The sequence below is a fragment of the Notolabrus celidotus genome, chromosome 19 (assembly GCF_009762535.1).
Source record: "Notolabrus celidotus isolate fNotCel1 chromosome 19, fNotCel1.pri, whole genome shotgun sequence".
Lineage (NCBI taxonomy): Eukaryota > Metazoa > Chordata > Actinopteri > Labriformes > Labridae > Notolabrus > Notolabrus celidotus.
Window position 1 is genome coordinate 3,776,075 of NC_048290.1, and position 21,023 is coordinate 3,797,097.

Below are 21,023 nucleotides of genomic sequence, written 5' to 3' on the forward strand. Positions count from 1 at the left end.
TTAAAAACACCACTTTGGGATTATTTTAGTTTTTGATAGAGTGGTACCCCGTCCGTCCAGAGAGAGTGGTGAAAGGAAGATGTAAACTCCAGTCAGTAAACATGTCAGCCTGGCTCCACTGCTTAGCGTGGGCTATTTTTAAGGTGAAAGAAGAACATGATGGATGAGTTTTGGTGTGCTTTACTTCTGCTTATTCCTCACCGTGTCGACAGCGGCTCGTAAGCAGACCACAAGGATGCGGCTGCTTGCATTTCTTTGTCCTGCAGTAAACACAGTCTGACCTTAAAGCAGCAGTATTTAAAGCTCAGGGATTTAGCACTTTCCTGCAGAGACGTGCCGTATGGAAATGTCAAACCAATCAGGATGTAAGGTATACACACACTGTAGCATCCTCGCAGCAGCAGAAGTGCTGCCTCCAGTTTGTCCTCAAGATGAAGACTTGACAGTCGCTCAAGTTACCGTCGCCCGCCTCATGATTGGCAGCGGTAATATGCCATTTCCTAGCAACATGACACTGTGACACCCTTGGCGAAGTATAGATGACCCACGCTGGTCAATCACAACTCTGACAAGGGAGCCACAGGGGTCAAAACAGCCTGTCCGGGCTGTAACAGGAGAGAGCACTCCTGTTTCAGAGGTCTGAGACGCCCTGATGGGGTGTCTGAGTTCGGCAGGAGGGCATGAGATACCGAGGGCCCACTCTGGAGGTTTCACGTTGCAGAGATACGGCCCCGAAAAAAGACACACTTAGTTTATTAAGCATAAGAGATGAGATGGCTGCTGATACTGCAACGTCCGAGCTGTCACTAAATCCATGCCAGTTCATTATGGATGATGTGTTTGGAAGGGAGGAGACAAACCTAACACTGTTTTAAAGTGCTGCTTTTTCTAGATCTGCTTTTTAAGTGTTTCCGCTCGGCTGTATTTACTGGACTAAAGGTGCAGTTGGAATTACAGTGCTGGATTGGGATGCCACCTATTGGTGACCGACACAACCTGTTTGTACCTTCAGTTTAGAGGACAACAAAGTTTATGGTATCATATCAAAGTTAAATTATGTGTTTCTTACCAGGTAAATGTTCAGATTAAAGTAAATAAAAATAACATTTAGGGTAGATACAGAAACTATCACAGGATTTAGAGGATGGACAGTTATATATTTTCCTCTTTGTAAGAGGTGGGCTTGTAGAGGAAGGAAAGGAGCTTTTCTTGACTTTGTCATGAACACATTTGCAGCCTCTCTTTGTTTTCTCTCTTGAACTTGATAGAAAATCTAATACCAAACAAATCATGTGGACTTATTGAACCATATTTATGTGCATTTTAGGCACATATCTTCTTCTTCAAAAGATACTGAAATTAAGAGTTTTGCCCAAATAAGGGCATGGCTGCCTTGATTGACAGGTGGGAACCCTGCAGCTGTTAAAGAGGCTAAGATAAGATACTCCTTTATTCATCCCACAACGAGGAAATTCATGGAGTTACAGCAGCAAACAAGAAGGTGTACAGTACAAGAATTTAACAAGAATATATATATATAAAAAAAAATGTCCATCAGAGACGACACCTTGGTCATAATTCTCCTGTGAGCCACCACCTCCACAGGGTCCAGGACTGAGCTGGCCTTCTTCCCCAGTTAGTTCAGTCTTGCTCTCCTGTATCCTGTCCGCCCACAGCAGGTGAAATCCTTCCAATGTGGCGTTCGTGTCCGGTGTTAGCTCTGTTAGCATGATGCTACTCTGCCAGTATTCCCTCTAGTGCTGGGTTAGCTCGTCCACCTTGTCGTAGATAGATAAAAGCCCGCCTCTACCTCACACTAGCCTGACAGACGTTAGGTTGAGTTCAGCATTTCAAATATGGCATCCGCCGCCAATTGGCTTCAGGAACAGATGGCTGACGTCACGGATAATACGTTCATTAATCATAAAGTCTATGATAACAACATGCTGACATGCTAACGGATGGTGAGGTAAGATAGTTATTGTACTTGCTTAATATCAGTAGATTTGCATGTAGCTAAAAGCACCAGGAGGCAGCCTTAACCATAGAACACTATCGCCGGGTGATTTTCACCTGAGCAAACACATTTACATGATTTTCAATATGTTGCGTTTGTCTGAGTGTCATGGGTCCCTGGGTAGCTTCAGCATCGTCTTTGACGTCTTTGAAGGTGTGGGTGTTTCCTCACTCCAAAACCCACTTTTTCCTACAGGCAAATGTTCGGGTGATTTTCACCCTTTTTTGTTTCCCTCTCCTGCAGCTGTTTGTGTGTGAAGGAGACTCTGTCTTCACCAGGGAAGTCTCAAATGTCCAAGGAGTAGGTGGACCGAACACCAAGTTTCCAGGTTCATCACTTTTTGTTTTAGAAATTTTTGGTCCTGAATTCCACATTTTTGGTAATTTTGGAGCATTTTTATAGGTTCCCCCCATGATGCACTTTTTTTCATTTTGTTAGACATGGCCCAGTTTAAAATAAAGAAAACTACTCTAATTAGTCATGTATTGTAATATTTTGATGTATTTTGATGACAAGTACTTTTTATTGGGTATATTATATCGGGTAAAAAACACCCAGCGTTAGTGATGGTGTTTCTAATTTTAGCGATAGTGTTCTAGGGTTAAAGAGTCACTAGCAACTTGTTGTCTCATTTGGAAGTGAAACTTAAGATTAAACCAAGCAGCAACCTCCGGTCTAAAAATGTGAATACAATGCGGAAGTGCTAAAAACTGCAGTTCATTGAGTGTCCACTGGAGGCTGGCTCCGGAAGTACTGGAAACCACATACACACCAATTCAAAAAAGCCGATCTTTACAGCAGAAATAAACATGTTTACAGCCTGGTACACAAAACAAGTGTAGTCTGGAGAGCTCATTTCTCGATCGGCACACACTGTACGGGGATGGATTTTTTTCTAACGTGGCAATTTTGAAGATATTGAGATTATGAGTCTTCCAATGAGAGGCACAGCTGACTTGATTGACAGGCTGTTGGCTAGGAGGCTCAAAGCCCGCCTCTTTACGTCACAATCGCTCAACAGCAGCAATATGGCTTGATTGGCCTCAAAACAGAGCTTCAGAAACAGATGGGTGACATCATGGATACTACGTCCATTATTTATACAGTCTATGGATTAAACCCTCTTCCTCACAGCCGTCATCTCACTCTCTCTCTCTCTCTCAGTCGCTGCAGCAGCCAATATCTACCATTTCGTTCTTTTCAGGCCTCTCTTCATTTGTTCATTTGTAATCTATAAGTCATGAAAGAATTACGCTGACTCGTCAGTCAGGCTGTTTTTCTTCAGTTAGATTAGTTTCACACTTCAGAGAGGCCCCCGGGGTCGGCCTGTGAAGAAACTGGGGGCCAAATCTCCTGCTTAAAGGCGACTTAAGGGAGAGGGCGGAGGTTACGTAGTCCCTATTCACTCCCACATTTCCCCTCAGTCATCCTTTGCAGAAACCAACTCTGCTCCTCTTAATCTCTCCGTTACCACATCTTTATTTTATTTGTCCGCTCTAAATGAAACCCAGAGTGTTCAGGACGTATTCTGCTGAGATATCCACAGAGACTCTGGATATTGTTCCTGGAGACGCAGGCTCGTCTCCTCCCTGGTTGGTCTGAGAGCGTCCTGGGTGCAGCTTGACAGCTTTGGTGATTAATGATGACAGACTGTGGAGCTGCTCTTTCATCAAATGACAAGCCTTTAACCTCTCTATCAGGATAAATCAGGGCGAGAAAACGCCAAAAGAAAGACAGAATCTCTTTCTCCTTCCCTCAGAGATAGTCGAGTCCTCCTTTTGCGTTAAAACCGTTAAACAGAGTCACATATTAGGAACATCTGTCCTCATACTTCCTCTGAATTCTGCTGATAGAAGATAGCTTCCCAGAAATAGACTCCTCTGCTTTCATTTTGCCTTCTCTCCAATTTTATCACTTCATCCATCATCCTACTATGTGGGCTTTTCAAGTGGTCCAAAAATAAAAAGAACACAGATGTCAGCCATGCTATACTGATGTTTCTAAACCGCCATAAAACCCATAACTTACATCCACCCACAGGCGCAGGGAAAACACTGAAGGTAGACTTTCCTTCGCTTCCAGGAAAACACTCTGAACTTTCAAACAAGAACATATTGAGACACCACAGCGCTTGTGTGTGAAATTACCCAAATCCAACATGAAACTGAGTCTGCACTTGAGCAGGTAATTCTACTTCTAGTAACAGCGATTTCCCACCTTTCTTTCCTCATTCTCCTTCCTTGTCTGTTATAGAAAACAAAACAAAAAAGTCAACAGAGGGAGTTTAGTGGTGTACAAGAAGGCAAACGCAATTATGGTTTCTTTGCTAATGTTCATGGCCCCAGCTGGTTTTGATCTGGCTGTTCTCTCAGGGCTCCCAGCTCAGTTGTCAGCTCTCATGCATCACAGACCGAGTGCATAACGGAAAAACGTGCTTTGGCAGCGACCAGCTCGAGGCCTGGAGGCCAGCGGGTGGATGGCGGGTTTAGCCACATGTATGAGGCAGCGTTGAAGTTTGGGGGTGGAGGTGGGGGTGGGGTGGGGGGGGGTGACACCATCCTCTGCCTTCTGCATCTGGATCCTCACGGTCAGATTCTCTCATTCCTCATGGTTTTTCACCCTCTCCGTGAATGTAACCGCTGTAATTGGCCAACGTGACCCAGAGCAGACGCCACGCCACAGACTTGGGAGGTCAGAGAGAAGGTTTTCCAAAGTACACACACACACACACACACACACACACACACACATGCATGCATGGCAACAGAAAGAAATGGAGGGAGAGAAAGTACAAAGCAGGAACGAGAAAGAGATGCTTGCATGGAAATAAGCAGACATGATTACTCAAATACAGTCATTAAGGAGGAAATGTTGTTTTTCGGGCTGTCAGGATGATTAATGAGGGGCGGCAAATCCACTCAAACACTGTTGTTTAGTCTAACCAGAAGACCTGATCTGTGCCACGAAGTTAGAGCAGACAGGATGTGTGTTTTGTGTTTGTGTGCATGCGTTGGGTTGAGGAAAAATGTTCAAACCTAATAGAGAAAAAAGTGGAGGAGAAATGGTGAAACAGCAGAAATGTTGTAATGTGTCAAACAGCTTAATTGCTAGTCATCTATAGCCAACATTAGCTGTGTTAGCTAGCTAGCTACAGACATAGGAGGGTATATTTCTGTCCTCAGGTGAATATCCTGTTCATTTGATGTATTACAAAGACCTTTGAGAGGGTTTATGTTCTCAGAGATTCATTTTTTTTCCAGAAGTAAAATGTTAATTGAATTTTTCCCATAAATATTTAAGCTAACCACCTACTGACATAACACTTAAGACAGATTTCCAAACTTTAGACCCTGACCGTCCGTCCTTCTTCTTTTTTTAATATATACACTACTCTCATTCAAGGGTTTGTATTTATTTGAATTATTTGAAACACTGTACAGTATATAAATAGCCAAGAGATCAAAACTATGAAAGAACATATATGGAATTATTTAATTAACAGAAAAGTGTTAAATAAAGCAGAATATGTTTTATATTTTAGATTCTGTAAAGTAGCCCCCTTTTTCCTTCATGACAGCTTTGCACACTCTTGGTATTCTCTCAGTCTGCTTCATGAAGTTTTTTGACAAAGCTTATAGTCAGAGCTGGATCAGGCTTGGACCAGCTTTTGTCATGCTGCTATAGGCCTAGACTGCCGGGGGAACTGGCACACTGACACACTGGGATCCTAGCTCACCCCTTCCCCCCAACCCCCTCATCACTTACTTTAACTCTGCCTGTCCCATTAAAGTTACTAACCATAGACCTTTCTGGAGTCCCTGAGCTCAATTGTCTCGTAGATTCCTCTGAGCTGCCGTACACGTCCTCCTGCTGCGGACGATCTGGACTCCAGCTGATACGGACGTGCTGGACTCCAGCGGCAACAGCTTCTATGACTCGTCTCATCACTATCACCTCTCTCTCTTACTCCCCTCTATCTGTCTTTCCAGACCCAACTCAGTCGAGGCATGATGGCTGTCTAACATGAGTCTGGTTCTGCCTGAGGTTTCTGCCTGTTAAAAGGAAGTTTTTCCTCACCACTGTAACTAGCTAAATACTGCAATGTGCAATGCTCATGATGGATTAAGGTGGGGTCAGACTGAGTCTTACCCTGTCTTGGTGTTGGGTCTCTGTTCATAATTTGTCATAGAGTGGTCTAGACCTCCTATGGTTGTAAAAGCGTCTTGAGATAACGTTTGTTGTGATTTGGCGCTATACAAATAAAGATTGATTGATTGATTGATTGACCCTCTGACATTTCATCCACCAGCAGGTCCAAATGTTTAATTTGTCTAGTTATATATCTCAACATCTACTACATGGACTGGAACAAAATTTGGTACAAACATTCATGTACTTTAAAAGATAAGCCATATTGACTCTGATGATCTTTTGACTATTCATCAAGTGTCTACATGAGGTTGAGTGAGGCGTTTTTTTAAAGGAATGTCACCAAAACTGTTGGATTGAATTTAGTACAGACCTTCTTCATTGTGCTCAAACTCCACATTCCAGTTGTTGTTGATCGTGCTTCAAAAATACGTCCAAATCCATTAAATTCAAAGGACACAAAAGTCTGAAAAGTAATATACCGTGCCATTCTGGTTCCCATCCCCTGTCATGACGTCACCCAGATCTGCAGCTGCTTTCATAATGATTAAAGCCAGTCAAGCCCTGAGACACTGAAACACTGTTTCGTCATTCACAGCTACTAAATCACCGAATCCAGGCACAAGACATCTGCTGAAAGCCGAGTCCTTATCGGCCTTCCAGCATTATTTGGAGAACATCTGGAGTTTCTAAGGATTTGGCACAGTCTAGCTTGAAAACTCACAAAGAGGTTTAATTTTGGAGAATGTGTTGACACTTGCACTGTAGGATACGTGATCTAATACAGCATTTGTTTTTGACTGTATGTGGTTCAAATAGAAGAGAGAAACCAGAGAAAGATGTCTCAGACTGCCTCTCATCAGGAACTGACAGTGAGAATTACAGGGAATGATTTTCATTATAAAATTTAATTGGGCGTATAAATTCAATTAGCTTTGATACTGACCGTTCGTGAAGCCTGACCCCCGTTGTTCCTGTAGTTCTGCCTGTCAGGCTTTTCATCATGTTGAAGCACATGGGCCATATACTGCTATAAAAGGAAGAGATGTACCACTACAGCTATAGTAGAAACAATGAGCCTTTGTGTTTTAAAAAAAGAAGGGGGGAAATTGTGATGAATGACAGCAGTGACTGGAGTCGGCCCCATTGGGGTCTATCAATTATGACGGGGTTTTCAGGCATTTCAAAGACGACACAGGGACATGATCGCTATAAAGCATGGAAGATTGATATGACTGTCTGTTTTGTATCATGGCATGAGGCTACTGCCAAATGCTGGTTGGCCTAGCTTAATTTAGCTTGGAGACTGAAGGTGAATCAGCTAGCCTGGCTTTCTCAGAAACACGCAAGGAACCTTTAACTCCATATTCGGTAAGCCTTGCAACAAACAGCGGTCCAAAATGAGACAACATCCATTTAAAGGCATCAGATGCCAACAGCAGAAAAGCTTTAGGAATCAGAGAAAAGATAAGGGCTTATCTTTAATGAATATCAGATCCTTAATTTGCTCCAATCTACTAAATACATGTTGAGAAATTCAACTTGGCTAATAACAAAACTTCTGATGATGAAAAGCCCAAGGACTAATAGGGTCATTAAAATAAATCCTCTGGGGAACAAGAATGTAAGCAGAAAAACTCCTCCAACAGTTATGAGGATGCTTTACTCCAAACCTACAGTCTTGGGACCTGGGTCTCCTCTCAATCCCCCCGGACTAAGCTGCAGACTTTTGGGGACAGATCCTTCAGTGTGACAGCCCCCCTACTCTGTGGAACTCTCTCCCTCCCCGACATCCGCAACCATAGGCGTCTCTAACCCATTTTTGGGGGTTGAATCCCAGCACCTCAAAAATTTGAGAGATTTTTTTTTTTTTTTTTTTTTACTGTATGTCCTTTTTAACAAGCTAGAAAAGTTTCAAAATCATACAGTACCTGGTTGAAGCAAATGAAAGTCCCAAAAATATCTCCACTGTCAATTTTTGGTATTTTTGGTTCTCACTATAGGGGGCTGGTTTACTCCAGAAACATACACACTGTTTATGTGTATGTTGAGGACCTGCTGTATCAATATGAGTTGTCTTTCCCCAGAAATGAGGGTTACCATGTTTCTTTTATGATTCCAAACCATTCCTCTTTTGCTGTGGCTCAGCATTTAAATAACCTTTATCAGATTTGAGGGTTTAGTCACAGACTTTCCCAAAAAGTGTGATACTTTTCTTTCACAAGTGTGGGAAAAAAAATTGCATTAAAATTAAATTAAAACAGTGAAACATCCGATCCTAGAATCGCCCCTGCCCCCAACCCTGGACAGTTTTTAAAAAAGCAGTCACAACAAAGCGGCAAACTCCGGTCTCAAAATATGAAGCCCATGCAGAAGTGTTATAAACTGCAATACATCGAGAATCCACTTGAGGCTGGCTGCAGAAACACCGGAAACCACATACACACCAATTCAAAAAAGGCGATCTTTGCAGCATTAATAAACATGTTTACAGCCTGGTTCAAAAAACGGCTTGGCTCTAAGAAGCAAATCTCTCTAATGGCACACACTGTACAGGGGGTGAATATTTTTCTAACGCAACGGTTCAGAAGATATTAAGATTACAAGTTTTGCCCAAATAAGGACATGACTGACTTGACTGACAGGCAGGAACACATAGGTGTTGGCTAGGAGGCTCAAATCCCGCCTCTTTATGTCACACTTGACTGGTTGAGTTCAAAATTTCCAATATGGCTGCTGCCGCTGATTGGCTTCAAAACAGCGCTCAGGAACAGATGAGTGACATCACGGATACTACATCCATTATTTATACAGTCTATGGCCAAAACGCACCTTTTCCTCAAGGCCTTTCTCCATTAGCTAGTGTTGTCCCCACCTACCCCCCCTAGACCCCTAACCTGACCCTGTGAAGCGACCTTGGGTTTCTTGAAAGCCGCTATATACATTCTTCTTCTTCTTCTTCTTCTTCGTCTTCTTCTTCTTCTTCTTCTTCTTCTTCGTCTTCTTCTTCTTCTTCTTCGTCTTCGTCTTCTTCTTCTTCTTCTTCTTCTTCTTCTTCTTCTTCTTCTTCTTCTTCTTCTTCTTCTTCTTCTTCTTCTTCTTCTTCTTCTTCTTCTTCTTCTTCTTCTTCTTCTTCTTCTTCTTCTTCTTCTTCTTCTTCGTCGTCGTCGTCGTCGTCGTCGTCGTCTTCGTCTTCGTCTTCAAACATCAAAACACTACTAAAGTTGGAGTTGGAGGATCATTAAGCCATAACGATAAGTCCTCTTGGGACTATGAATGTAGGCACCAAAGTCCATCACAATAACAGTTTGGTCTTTCAGTCAAAACTTAAAATATTAACCTCATGGTGGCGCTACATGAGAAGTCTGGGGCTCTCTTTAGTCATTGAGGTCCCTCCTCTGGGAGATGGATTACTGTACAAAATTTAAACCCATCCGCTAGTTGTTTGGACATGATCTGCACCAAAGTGCTGAACCAGCTGTCATCCGTTGACCGTTGAGCTATAGCCGAGCTTAAAATGCAATAAATCATGGGACTGTTTGTATTCACTAATAATTCAATCAGGGTCACATGAAAAGTAAAACCCTGTGAAAACACCATCTGAGTGTTAAAAAGGAGTCAGCATGAAGATTGTTGCGGTTGGTCCGGAGGAGGAGGTGTCTGACGGCACACATGACTGACACAAACAGTGAGGGAGTTGGACAGATGAGAGCCACAGGCGCTGGGAGTGGGGCTGGGGAGGGGGGGGGGTGTTTGAGGGTCAACACATCGCCTGTGCATTGAGTGTGGCCCGGCAGCTGTATGCATAGGGGAGCCTTGGCCTCCTGCTCTGCATGTCAGGGGCCGTGATTAATGACCTGCAGGCCTTGCTCTTTACCCCCCCTCCTCCACCCCACAGAAGTCACTGCAGCCACTGCTCATTTCTGCTAATGGACACAGGCGGCTTCGACACACAGAAGCAGGACATGAGGGGGTTACATTTGGGTGCTCATACAAGTGAAATAAAGCAATTTCCTTCTTACAAAACAACACTTTTCCAGGCTCTGTGTAATTCCAGGGCGGGAGCTATGATTTCCAAGATTACAGTGTGCACGGCTGTGTGCCTGTGCAGTGTCGAGGCAGAGAGTGGTGCCCGTGCCTGTGTACTGGTTCCCAGCTTGTCAGGCAGCTGTCGAGGAGTGATTTATGACCACTAGACTCCAACCTGTCTTCGCTGCCAGCTCAGTATTGTTACAACTGACAGCTAATGAGGCCAGACATGCTTTCAAGCAGAGCACTTAACAGGACTTCAATCTTCCCCCGTCACAAGTACCATTTTTGCACTCTCGCACACAGCAGCTTCCTTTCTCTGTGCCTTCCTTGTTCTCTGTCTTTCTGTTGCTGGAATATCTGACAGGCGCTGAAAAGCCTTCTGCCTACCAAAGGAGATGTTTCTCAGAAGGAAAAAAGGCGACTTCGGCACACACATATAATCTAATAGTCAACCCTTTCACCAGGCTTCACAGAAAAAGTTGCAGAAATACGCCCTTTGCTTTCTTGCAAAGAGAAGAATGATACCACTCTTATGTGTGCATGGAGCTGCAGTCAGGAGAGGGTTAGCTTAGCTTAGCATAAAGAGTGGAAACAGGGGGAACAGTTAGCCTAACTCTGTCAGAGCATCTCTAACGCTTTTATGATCTATTGTATCCTTACTGCAGAACATTTATTGACACTTATATTTACTTCTTCAAATTGAAGGTTCAGCAGCACTTCATTATCAGGTTTATTTCTTAAGAAGTACAAGGAAGTATGTAATTTTTCTCACAATTAGTACAAATAAACTCTATCAAGGACATCGTTTTTGAAATTATGGGAACTACTAGGGAATGCTAGGCCCCTAAATTGAACAATAGCGCAACTATATCACAAAATACAAAGTGTTATGCATGAAAATTCAAACACTTTATGATGCAGTTGCAGTTTGATTCAGCTAATCCTGCAAAATCAAAATACCTCTTGTCCACATTAATAATAATGGTTAGAATCTTGGTCTGTTCTTGCATTAACAGCAATGCAAATAAGGTTAAATCCCATGCTATTGTGGCCTCTTTTGGCACGCCATAGTTAAGCCGCCATTCTTTCTGCCACCGATGATGTCTAATAACGATACTACGGTACTTCTGAATGGCACATTTCACTCTACAAGTCAACAGTAATGTGCATTATGTGTCAAATGGAATCAAAATATCCCCAAAGTACTTTGAGTTTGAGCTGCCACCAAGAGCTAAGCATACAGGTGCAGCCGCAACTGCATCACAAAAGTCAGCAGCACACTTTTTTTGGGAGTGTGTGAATCACGACAGACCTGTTGATGGAACTAAATCAACTACTGTGCATGCTAAATGGGTGGCAAAGTAAACTCTGTGGAAGACTTTGGTCTAAGGGACGTCCTTAGGTTGGCGTGCTGTGGCCAGTCATGCCAGGGAACAGTAGTTTCACACTTACAGGACCTGCATGAAACAGAGAAGGCAACCAAAGTGGAACTCCAGGGATCACTGGACGTCATCAAGCAATCAACATTTAACATTTTGTACATGCACTGTAGCATATGTCATTAATGTGTAACAGTTTTATCCTTTAAAATAATAAAAACAGGGGCACTGGTGGCCTAGCGGTCTAAGCGCCCCACATACAGAGGCTATAGTCCTTATCGCAGAGGTCGCCGGTTCGACTCCTGGCCGTGAACATGCCCTGCATGTCTTCCCCCACTCTCTACTCCCCACATTTCCTGTCTCTCTAATAATAATAATAAAAACAAACACTGTATTTCACAGAATAAGATCTTTTAAGTGGTCCCTGTCCTTTAAATCATAGTTTCAGACCCCACTGGTGCAGCAGTGCAGCATTTATTTGAATTATAAAAGTAAAACTGAAATGCTACATTAAATGGAATATTAACCGTGCGATTAAAAATGTGATTAACAGCGATTAAATATTGAAATTCTGCGATTAATTGTGATTAAAAAATGTCTGTTTGACAGCCCTATAATGACGTCACACTTAGTTAAACATTTATATTAATCTCTGGTAAGGACCAGTCTCCCTCTCTGTACTTAAATAGAGTAAACTTTTAAAGCAAACACAGACTCCTTGCTGTATCACAGTATTTCTGCTGAGCAGTATCACTACTTGACCTCAGTTAAAAAGAAGATTCTTCCTCTTCCACCTCTGTTATCTGCACACTAAACAAACAGTGTCTCCATGGCTCTGTGGATCCGCAGGCAGAATAAAAACGGAGTCTGTGGCAGCTCCGTGACCTTTGACCCCTGCTTCCCTGTCAGCCATGATTAATGGCAGACTAACTAGCTGCTAGCGTGCATTGCCGGCTGCAGCAGTATTGTCTCCTGGATACCTAATGAACTCTGACAAGTCTTTCCCCCCTGCGCTGATGAGTTCAATAAATACTGCAGCAGCGACTCCTGGAGGCCGGCGAGAGGAAATACAGACGACAGCATCTACTATATTATCATCGAGTTGTTTCATGACATGAATAAATAAACTACATTCAGCAGCGTTATTGTTTGTAGAGCCTGAGGGAACCTGAGGATATTAAAACTCCTTACTTGTTTGAGGGGATTCCTGGAAGAAAGTCTTTTGAACAAGAGCTCCTTTAAAGGTACAGAAACCTGCCGTTCATGCAAACAAGACAGGGTATTATTCCATCCTATAACCCTCAGCCTCTGGTTTTCATGTGTTCAGACACAGATTTAAAGAGATTATACAACTATATTACCATTTTTATGGCTAATGTCATTAAAACTTGAACAGATAAATAAACACAAAGTGAAAAGAGGACATGTTTATCCAACAGACAAGAGCAACCAATGCTTTACTCAAGGCAAAAACTCATGGGTGTTTTTAAAGTTTTAGATGCATGTTTAAGGTGTTCAACACTTTTAATATACACAGTCAAACCTCTCTGTTCTGCTGTGAATGTCAGGAATATTATAGTATTCTGATTCACATGCAGAGGTTTGTTCACAGGGAGAAGGCGCACAGTGTTTGGCCAAACATTGTTTTTACACAATAAACTCTCAGGTGTTTCACACTCTGGTGTCCCAAATTAAAGACCGGAGAGATATGAAATCAGTCAGGTTGATTTTTGGGTGCAAACTGTCCAAAATGATGCTAACACTAACAGTTGATGGGATACTGCAGCCCTAAAAACATGGAGTCTTAGGTTAAGATTTAAAAGACCTCTAACAACATTTAATTTATTATTCAAATGTTCCTTATTTATCCTTTTCCATTTTATATTTTCTCTGGTGTGACACTTAATGCTTTCATTTACTTCTCTTTTTATTTATTTATTTATGTATTTGAAAAACTTATTTTTACAGTGATGTATTGCTCTAATGTCTAATCACTTTATTCTGTTTAATTTGCATTTCTTCTTTTCACTTTTTTGAGCTGTATTTTGTTTTTGCATTGTAGGAATGTCGACACTCCTCTCTGTCTTTAAAAGGTTTAATTTGTCTCCCAAATCCTGCCATGCTTTGTTTGACAGTGCTCTTTGTAAACATTTGTTTTTAAAGGTGCTATACAACTAAAGTTATTATATCAAAAAGTTATTATTATTAGAATATCATTCTAAATTAAAGAGATGAGTTTTTACCTTTAACTTTCACCACACAGTGATGTCTGTTTTTAATGCAGAGCCGCCTGAAGGCCTGAAGATCACAGCAATCTAATACTGTTTTCTGGCCTTTTCCCTTTTGCACAGAGATTTCTCCTACATTCTCTGAATTTTTTAATGATATTATGCACTTTAAATAATAAAATCCACATATTGTGTGTTATTTCACACAGAGGAGCATTATTCTGAAACTGTTGAACTACTTGCTCATGCAGTCTCTCACAGTGGTAAACCTCTTTCCATTATTTCTTCTAAGAGAGCCTCTCTGGAGTGTCTTTTTTATACCCAGTCAAGTTACTGTTATTAGTTGGGAGACGTTCCTCTGTGTTTATTAAGCATTACACAACTTTTTCAGTGTTTTTTCGTCCCTTTTGAGACGTGTTGCTGTCTTCAAATCATTTAATATGTTGTATTTGCATAATCTTCAATTAAATACAGGATTTAAATGATTTGCAAACCATCAAAAAACACTTTTAAGCAACATCTTACACAGTATGCTCCATTTTTTGGAAATGGGGTTGCACAAGTACCTTGAAATTAAACTTAAATGCGATGCTCTATTTCATGCACCTTGCTTATTTCTTTCACAATATGTTGCTGATGAAATTTTTGCACTTTATGGAATATTGTGGACTTTTTTGCATTTTTAACTGTGGTGTTTTCGTGTTGCATACATCCTTCAGGTCTGCAGAAGTCACCTGAGGGGACACTTACCTGACAGGTCTACATGATTCGCTACACTTTGCTGCCCCCTGCTGGATTTGCATGAGGCCTACACTATTTTATGAAAGAAGATTTTAGTCACTTCAGACACTTGCAGGACCGATAACAGGAAGACTTTGAGGACATTCAGCTCTTGTTTTTTGTGGTGACCACCTGGCTCAAGTTTTACGCACAGTTGAACCTTGTTACCTGTAAAATGTTAAAGTTATGTGTGTTGGACAACTTATCCAGCTGCATTAGAGGTGTGAAGTACCTTTGCGTGCTTCAAACCCTCTCAGCTGCAGAAGTCTGGTGTCTCCTCCCCGGCTGTCCCAGCTGCGCCCTCCCCTTTCCAGGCTCCTCCTCTGCTCGGCTCCTCGGTCCATCGAGCGATCTCTTCCCAAACTTTCCGTGCCAGGGCTTCCTGAAGCTCCTGTGTTGTGTTTGGCTCCAGGGAGAAAGCTGTATCACAAATGGAGGACTTGTGAAATACACAGAATTAAACATGGTACTGGTGAGCGATGAGGCTTTCGAAGCTCTGACCCAGGGACCCCTCCAGGACCAGGTTTCCTACAAGGACTCCCGGGGGAATCGATCCGCGTAAGTTTGGATGAGATGGAGAGGAAGGGCCCGAGCTCCAGTTTTATGAGCAGCAAGCCAGGCCCAGTGCATTGTGGTTATTTTTATGCATACTCTTTTTTTAATATATATAATTAAAGGGCTGTGTTGGCTTCTGGGACGCGTACGTGGCACTGATTACGCACAGAGAGTGTTAAAAAGCATCCAGAAGCTGCATCAACTTTAATAAAATGTCCTCAAACCAATGATTGCATATATCTACTTTGACTGTTCCATGCACTACTTGCAGATATTGTGTGTGTTTAGTCTACCCCTGCATAATCCATGTTGTGTTATGACTTGTTGTGTTGTGCAAGTCATAGATTCTGCAGGTAAAGAGATAACAGTGTTATGACTTCTTGTGTAATGGCTTCAGGTCTGAGGTGGAGTATGGGGGAGAGAAGAGACTGGGGAGGCCAGGAGGGTCACCTGCAGGCCTCCAGCTGTTTCTGGACCCGGACACAGAGACCTCAGAGAGTAGGAGGAAACCAGCCAGCATGAGGTGATCATGGTTGTATTGTTCTCAGAGTGGTTGTTGCATGTAGTAAGCAACAGGGTCAGTTCCTATTCTGTCTTTTAAGTCATTTTGAAGCTTTCCCCATGCAGGACTTGTCAGTTTCCTCTCTTTTAAATCACTGTTTATTAAATATCAATTAGTATAACGACAAAAAAAAGTAACCTCATTGTGTTGGATTCTGACAAAAATATTGACCTACTTTTTTGTGTTTGTTTAATTCGTTATGAGAACAGGCGGTGTAATTGCGAGCATGTGAAGCAGAGTAAACACACACACACTTCAACCACAGAAAGACACACTCAAGTTGTCATTAGTTTCACATTATGATAAGCAGTTATTACAGGAATGGTAAATATTTGATAAAAGGGTTTATAATCAAATTGAATAAGTTGTTGGAATAGTTTTAAAAAGTCCACCAAATGTAAATGTTGTCATTTAGTGGTTATGCAACTTATTACGTTCTTCAAAACCTCACCTGATAGTAATTACATCAGCATAAACTCTCATTTCTGAACACTCTGTGATATAATAATGCTGAAAATTAAAGCTCCTGTGAGGAACTTCCAGTTTGTGTTGATTTTGGTGCCCCCTGTGGACAAAGTGATGCCTCTTATGCCTTCACTGATTTTATCCCACATGTGTAAGTCTTGTTCTGACAGAAATATCTCCTCCTACTTTCTATTAAGGATCTAATGTTTCACCCATCACGAGTGTTGGTTGTGAAATAGTGTGAAACCCTGTTTTGTCACTGTGCTGTAAATTGCATTGTCACCTACCCCCTCACAGCCGTTACAGGCATCAAAAACTACAAAATATAAATTTGAGTCTTTATGCTAATGGTCTTGTAAGTGTTTTTAGCTCAAAAAATGGCATCACAGTTAGTTTCAGTATGTTTTATAACTACTTAAAAACTCTACACAGGAGCTTTAAGTCCAAACTTTGTTCAATTTCACTAAAGTTGTCTGAAAATACAAACAATCAATAAGTTTAACTGTTGAAGGAAGCATAATTTCACACAAAAATGCACCACAACTATCCAAACATTATCTGAGCTATTACAGAAAAGACTAAAACCAGACTAACCAATACAGTATAACAATAACTAATTAATAACCATACTAAAAGATGTAATAAAGCACTTACTAAGGACTAGTAGGAGACTGGATACCTTGCTATTTACACTGAACTTAATATTTTGACAAACTGAATTGTCTAAAGGTTAGAAAACAGTCAAACTAGCACAACTTATTCAACACAGCTAAACACAGCATCGCAGAGTCTGCAGGTATCTTCATTTTCTAGATCAAAATACTGACAAACTGTGCTGCACGATGAGATACCATCCGTCATCTGTGTTTGTTTACATCCAGGTAGTAGAGCCCTATAGCATTATGCTAGCAGACATTAACCCGAGCAGCTCCACTACAGTTCAGATGCTAATAATGTGTTCCAGCTGAGATGTAAACTGGAACCGATTTGTGGCTTATGCTAAATTTGGAGTCTCAGGTGTGTCTTACTCCTTAATGCATCTTTGACATTGTATTTAATGTATTTAATGTATGTATTGCTGATCTGTTGGCACTGACATGTGAAGGTGGTTTCCTATGTGCTGCTGTGAATGTTTGCATTTGTTTGTTTTTGTTCCCTGATTATTTAGATAGTTTCAATAAGGCAGGGTAAACTGGAAACTGAATTGCCCTGAACTGAACTGAACAACATATTCCTGGCATTTCAGGTCTTAAATAACAAAAATATTAATAATTACTTGTTTAACTGTATTGAAATTCTGGTGCTGACTTGCGAGGGTGATGACATTAAGTGTTAGTCAACAAAACGAGCACATTCCTAGCAACTACATTTGCAAAAAAATGTGTTCTTACTGAAGGAGAAGGTTGTTTTAGTTTGGCAAGGCAAGGCAACTTTATTTGTGTAGCTCATTTCATACACAAGGGCAACTCAATGTGCTTTACATTAAAACACTAAAACAAAAGCATGGGAAACATTCAGACAAGCATAAAAGAGTACAATTAAAATGACAAATATAATAAAAAATAGGAAAGAAAGGGAAAATTTGAAATATATTAAGAAGAAAATTAAGATTTGCATTTAAAGCAAGTTAAGATAAGCTAAGATAGGAAGGCAGTGTCAAATAAAAAAGTCTTAGATTTAAAAGAGGTGAGAGTTAGAGCGGACCTACAGCTTTCAGGGAGTTTGTTCCAGATATGTGGTGCATAATGACAAACAGTGTGAAATATATGACATCCTCCTCTCTGTTGTTAATATGTGCAGAATGTTTAAAGGCATAGTCATGTGTATATGTATATAAAAAAAAAATAAGAATAAGTAAAAAATGCACCACAACATGCTGCACTGAACAGCATTTAAACAGAACAGGAGAAGGAAAAAAAGAAACCTAAAAAAAGTTAGAAGATTTAAAATCAAGACAATAAACAATAAATTGGAGGATTGATCACAGGACCTGAATTTCAAGCAGAAAGATGTGTCTTCTAAACATGTCAACAGAAGTGGAGCTCTGTAATTCAACAGCTGTGTACCTGCATGGCCAAAGTGCTGTTTACTGATTTCACTGTTGCTGCGTAAGCTGTCCTCAGATAACCTCAGGTGACACCGTGCAAAGCAGAAACAGACAGCTACGATTGATTTAGAGTGATGTGTTCTGAAGAAGTGTTTTTATCATGAGTTCGATCTCTTTACTGCTGATAAATGTCACCTGTCTGCACTTCAGGTGTAACGTTGCTACTTAAACATTAACACAGAGCTTTTATTTGTCAGATTAAAACCTGTGGAGCAGCTTTCACCGGCACAGACTCCGAGTGACTGTGAGACCAAGTTTGACAGGAAGAAAACCCAACCCAGCCAAGTAGGAACAAAGTCTAATCCAACGCCTTCAACCAAACTTCATGAACATTTGAAACCCTTCTTTTGCATCCTTCTCACTAAAACTAAAAATCTGCTCTGCTGCATTTATTAGCTCTCAAAGACAAACATCCAGTATCATAAGATATTCAAGGAGGTCAGCAAAGATGAGCTCCTCATGCAAAGTGAGTATCAGATTCTCTTTTCACGTGAACGCAAGATAAAGAAGTAAATGTTCTAAATGTGGAGTTGTTTTGTGCCAACAGGTTACACTTGTGCCCTCCAGAGAGACATCTTATATCAGGGCAAAATGTTTGTGTCTGATAACTGGATCTGTTTCCACTCCAAAGTCTTTGGCAGAGACACAAAGGTTTGATTCTCTAACTATAACAGCTATTCATTTTTTGTAGCTTATTTCTCGGGTATAACGTGTTTGTGTTCCTCTTCAGATTACTATCCCGGTGGCGTCTGTGACCTTCATCAAAAAAACAAAAACTGCATTATTAGTGCCAAACGCCCTCGTGATTGAAACCACCAGTTATCAGGTAAGGACCGGTGACACAGTTGCTTATTTCCCCTGAAGTATAAACATGTATTCACTCTAAATAACTGTTTTCCAGCACGTGTTTGTGTCCTTCCTCTCCCGAAACACCACCTACAAACTGCTGAGGTCCATCTGCGTTCATTTGGAGGTAAATTACACCTCCTTAAATCCTCAGTGCCTCAGTTTTAATCCTGATCACATAGTTAAAATGAGAGCAGGAACCCAACCTAATGGCGTAGTTATTTTAGACCTTTAAACAAACCCTGACATACCCCGGCTCTCTGCTGAAGGCTTCGTGCTGAAATGTGTCAGAGTTTGTTTAAGGGTCTAACACGGCCGTGTCGTAACAATAAAGGCATTTTAATTGTTTAAACAGAGAGGGCCGTGGATTTTTCCTGTGATTGTTATGTTAACATGTCTCCCTGTACTTAAACAGTATACTTCAGTCCATGGATGTGCTCCTAGTCTCACAGCTTTTTAGAAGATCAAGTGATAGATCCTTTAAGTATGAATATTAAATATCTGCAGGTTCCAACTTCTCAAAAGTCTCTGCTTTATATCACAGTGATACACCTTTTTGTATTTTGGTCTGTGCTTAACAAAAATTAAGTTTGAAGTGAATTGCATGGCCCACTTGAAGTCTTTCCAGCGTTACTAGTCTCAACACAGTAACCATAAATATGGGCAGATTATATCTCTATCAGGTTTGCGTGGTAAATAGAGAAGAAGTAGGTAAGCTTGGGTTAGCAGTAAGACTGGAAAAAGGGGGAAACAATCCGCCTGGTTTGGTGTGAAGGCTCGCCTTGGACCATTGGGAACACAATTACATGAGTGTTAATGTTAAATAGACAGCTTTCTGCTAACTTTAGCCATAACTAAACCAATCATCCTTTGCTCACTAGTTAATAAAAGATAGTTTTGGGCTATCCACACAGTTCAACTCACAGAATAATAAAGAGAGATACATGCTTCAAATGCAGGTCACATGGTAAAATCTGACATTTAAAGCTGGGGTTGGTAGTCTCGGAAAACTAGCATGAATTTGAATGTAGCATTTCCTCATGACTCCATCTAACCCCTCCCGTCCTCCCTCAGAGCTCCTCCAAAACGACGCCCCCCCCCCCCCCCCCCCCCCCCGCTCACATGCACGAGCGCCGCTGACTAGCGACCATATGATGGTGACTGATTCAAAACCGGTCCTCACCAAAATATTATCATAGTGAAAGTTAAAAACACAAACAAACATGGCTGCTGTTAGTACTCACAACTATCATGCTAGCATTATCCAGTTGTACCGGTGACACGATATCAGGAGAAAAGTTATAACACATATATAATACTGTAACAACTCTACTGTTTGTTAAACGTGTTCAGTGTAGATGTTCTTAATTCCTACAGTGTTGACGGTCAGTGAAGGCATCAGGAGAGGTGTAGAGTGTGTGAGTGATAGAGAGGAGAGACAAGAGGAGAAGTTCTTCATTCATTCAAACATTGATTGTTGTTTTGTTGGTTGGCGTGATCACGGCCGACAGTGACCGGTGATCAACCGGATCAACGTGTTCAAGAATCGGCTCGTCATCCCTACAGTACATCTACATTTTCTGTAAGACTTACTGAATGTCATTCATTCTTCTGCTTGTCAGAGCCCCCGTGGTGAGAGCTTTTTAGACTCTGATCCGGACTACAGTCCTGAGCAAAGCACCTCATCAGGTCAGAGGGGACAGGCCCGAGGTGGAGCGAGAGGGGCAGTAAATAGAGTCAGGGGAAGCAGAGGCAGGAGACGAGGACTCAGAGCACACGCCGGGGAAATGTACGCGCAGGAGGCGGGCAGAACGGCAGGACAGGATTTGAATGGCTTAAAATTTTGGCACCCAAAAAAGGCTGATTGGTTGGTGTTTTCCCAGGTTTACTCCGGCTGTAGATA

General features: G+C 41.5%; 1 protein-coding gene across 2 annotated transcripts in view; it reads left to right on the forward strand.

Moving 5' to 3' along the window:
* Positions 1-21,023, forward strand: part of LOC117831114 (GRAM domain-containing protein 2B) — a 173,983-nt gene that overhangs the window by 145,031 nt on the left and 7,929 nt on the right. For both annotated transcript variants that reach the window (XM_034709634.1, XM_034709633.1), the window contains 7 exons: positions 14,525-15,143; positions 15,538-15,663; positions 18,472-18,559; positions 18,671-18,740; positions 18,822-18,925; positions 19,005-19,100; positions 19,176-19,247. In XM_034709634.1, the coding sequence (XP_034565525.1) occupies positions 14,761-15,143; positions 15,538-15,663; positions 18,472-18,559; positions 18,671-18,740; positions 18,822-18,925; positions 19,005-19,100; positions 19,176-19,247 (939 nt within the window). In that variant the 5' untranslated portion in view covers positions 14,525-14,760. The remainder of the gene's footprint in view (positions 1-14,524; positions 15,144-15,537; positions 15,664-18,471; positions 18,560-18,670; positions 18,741-18,821; positions 18,926-19,004; positions 19,101-19,175; positions 19,248-21,023) is intronic.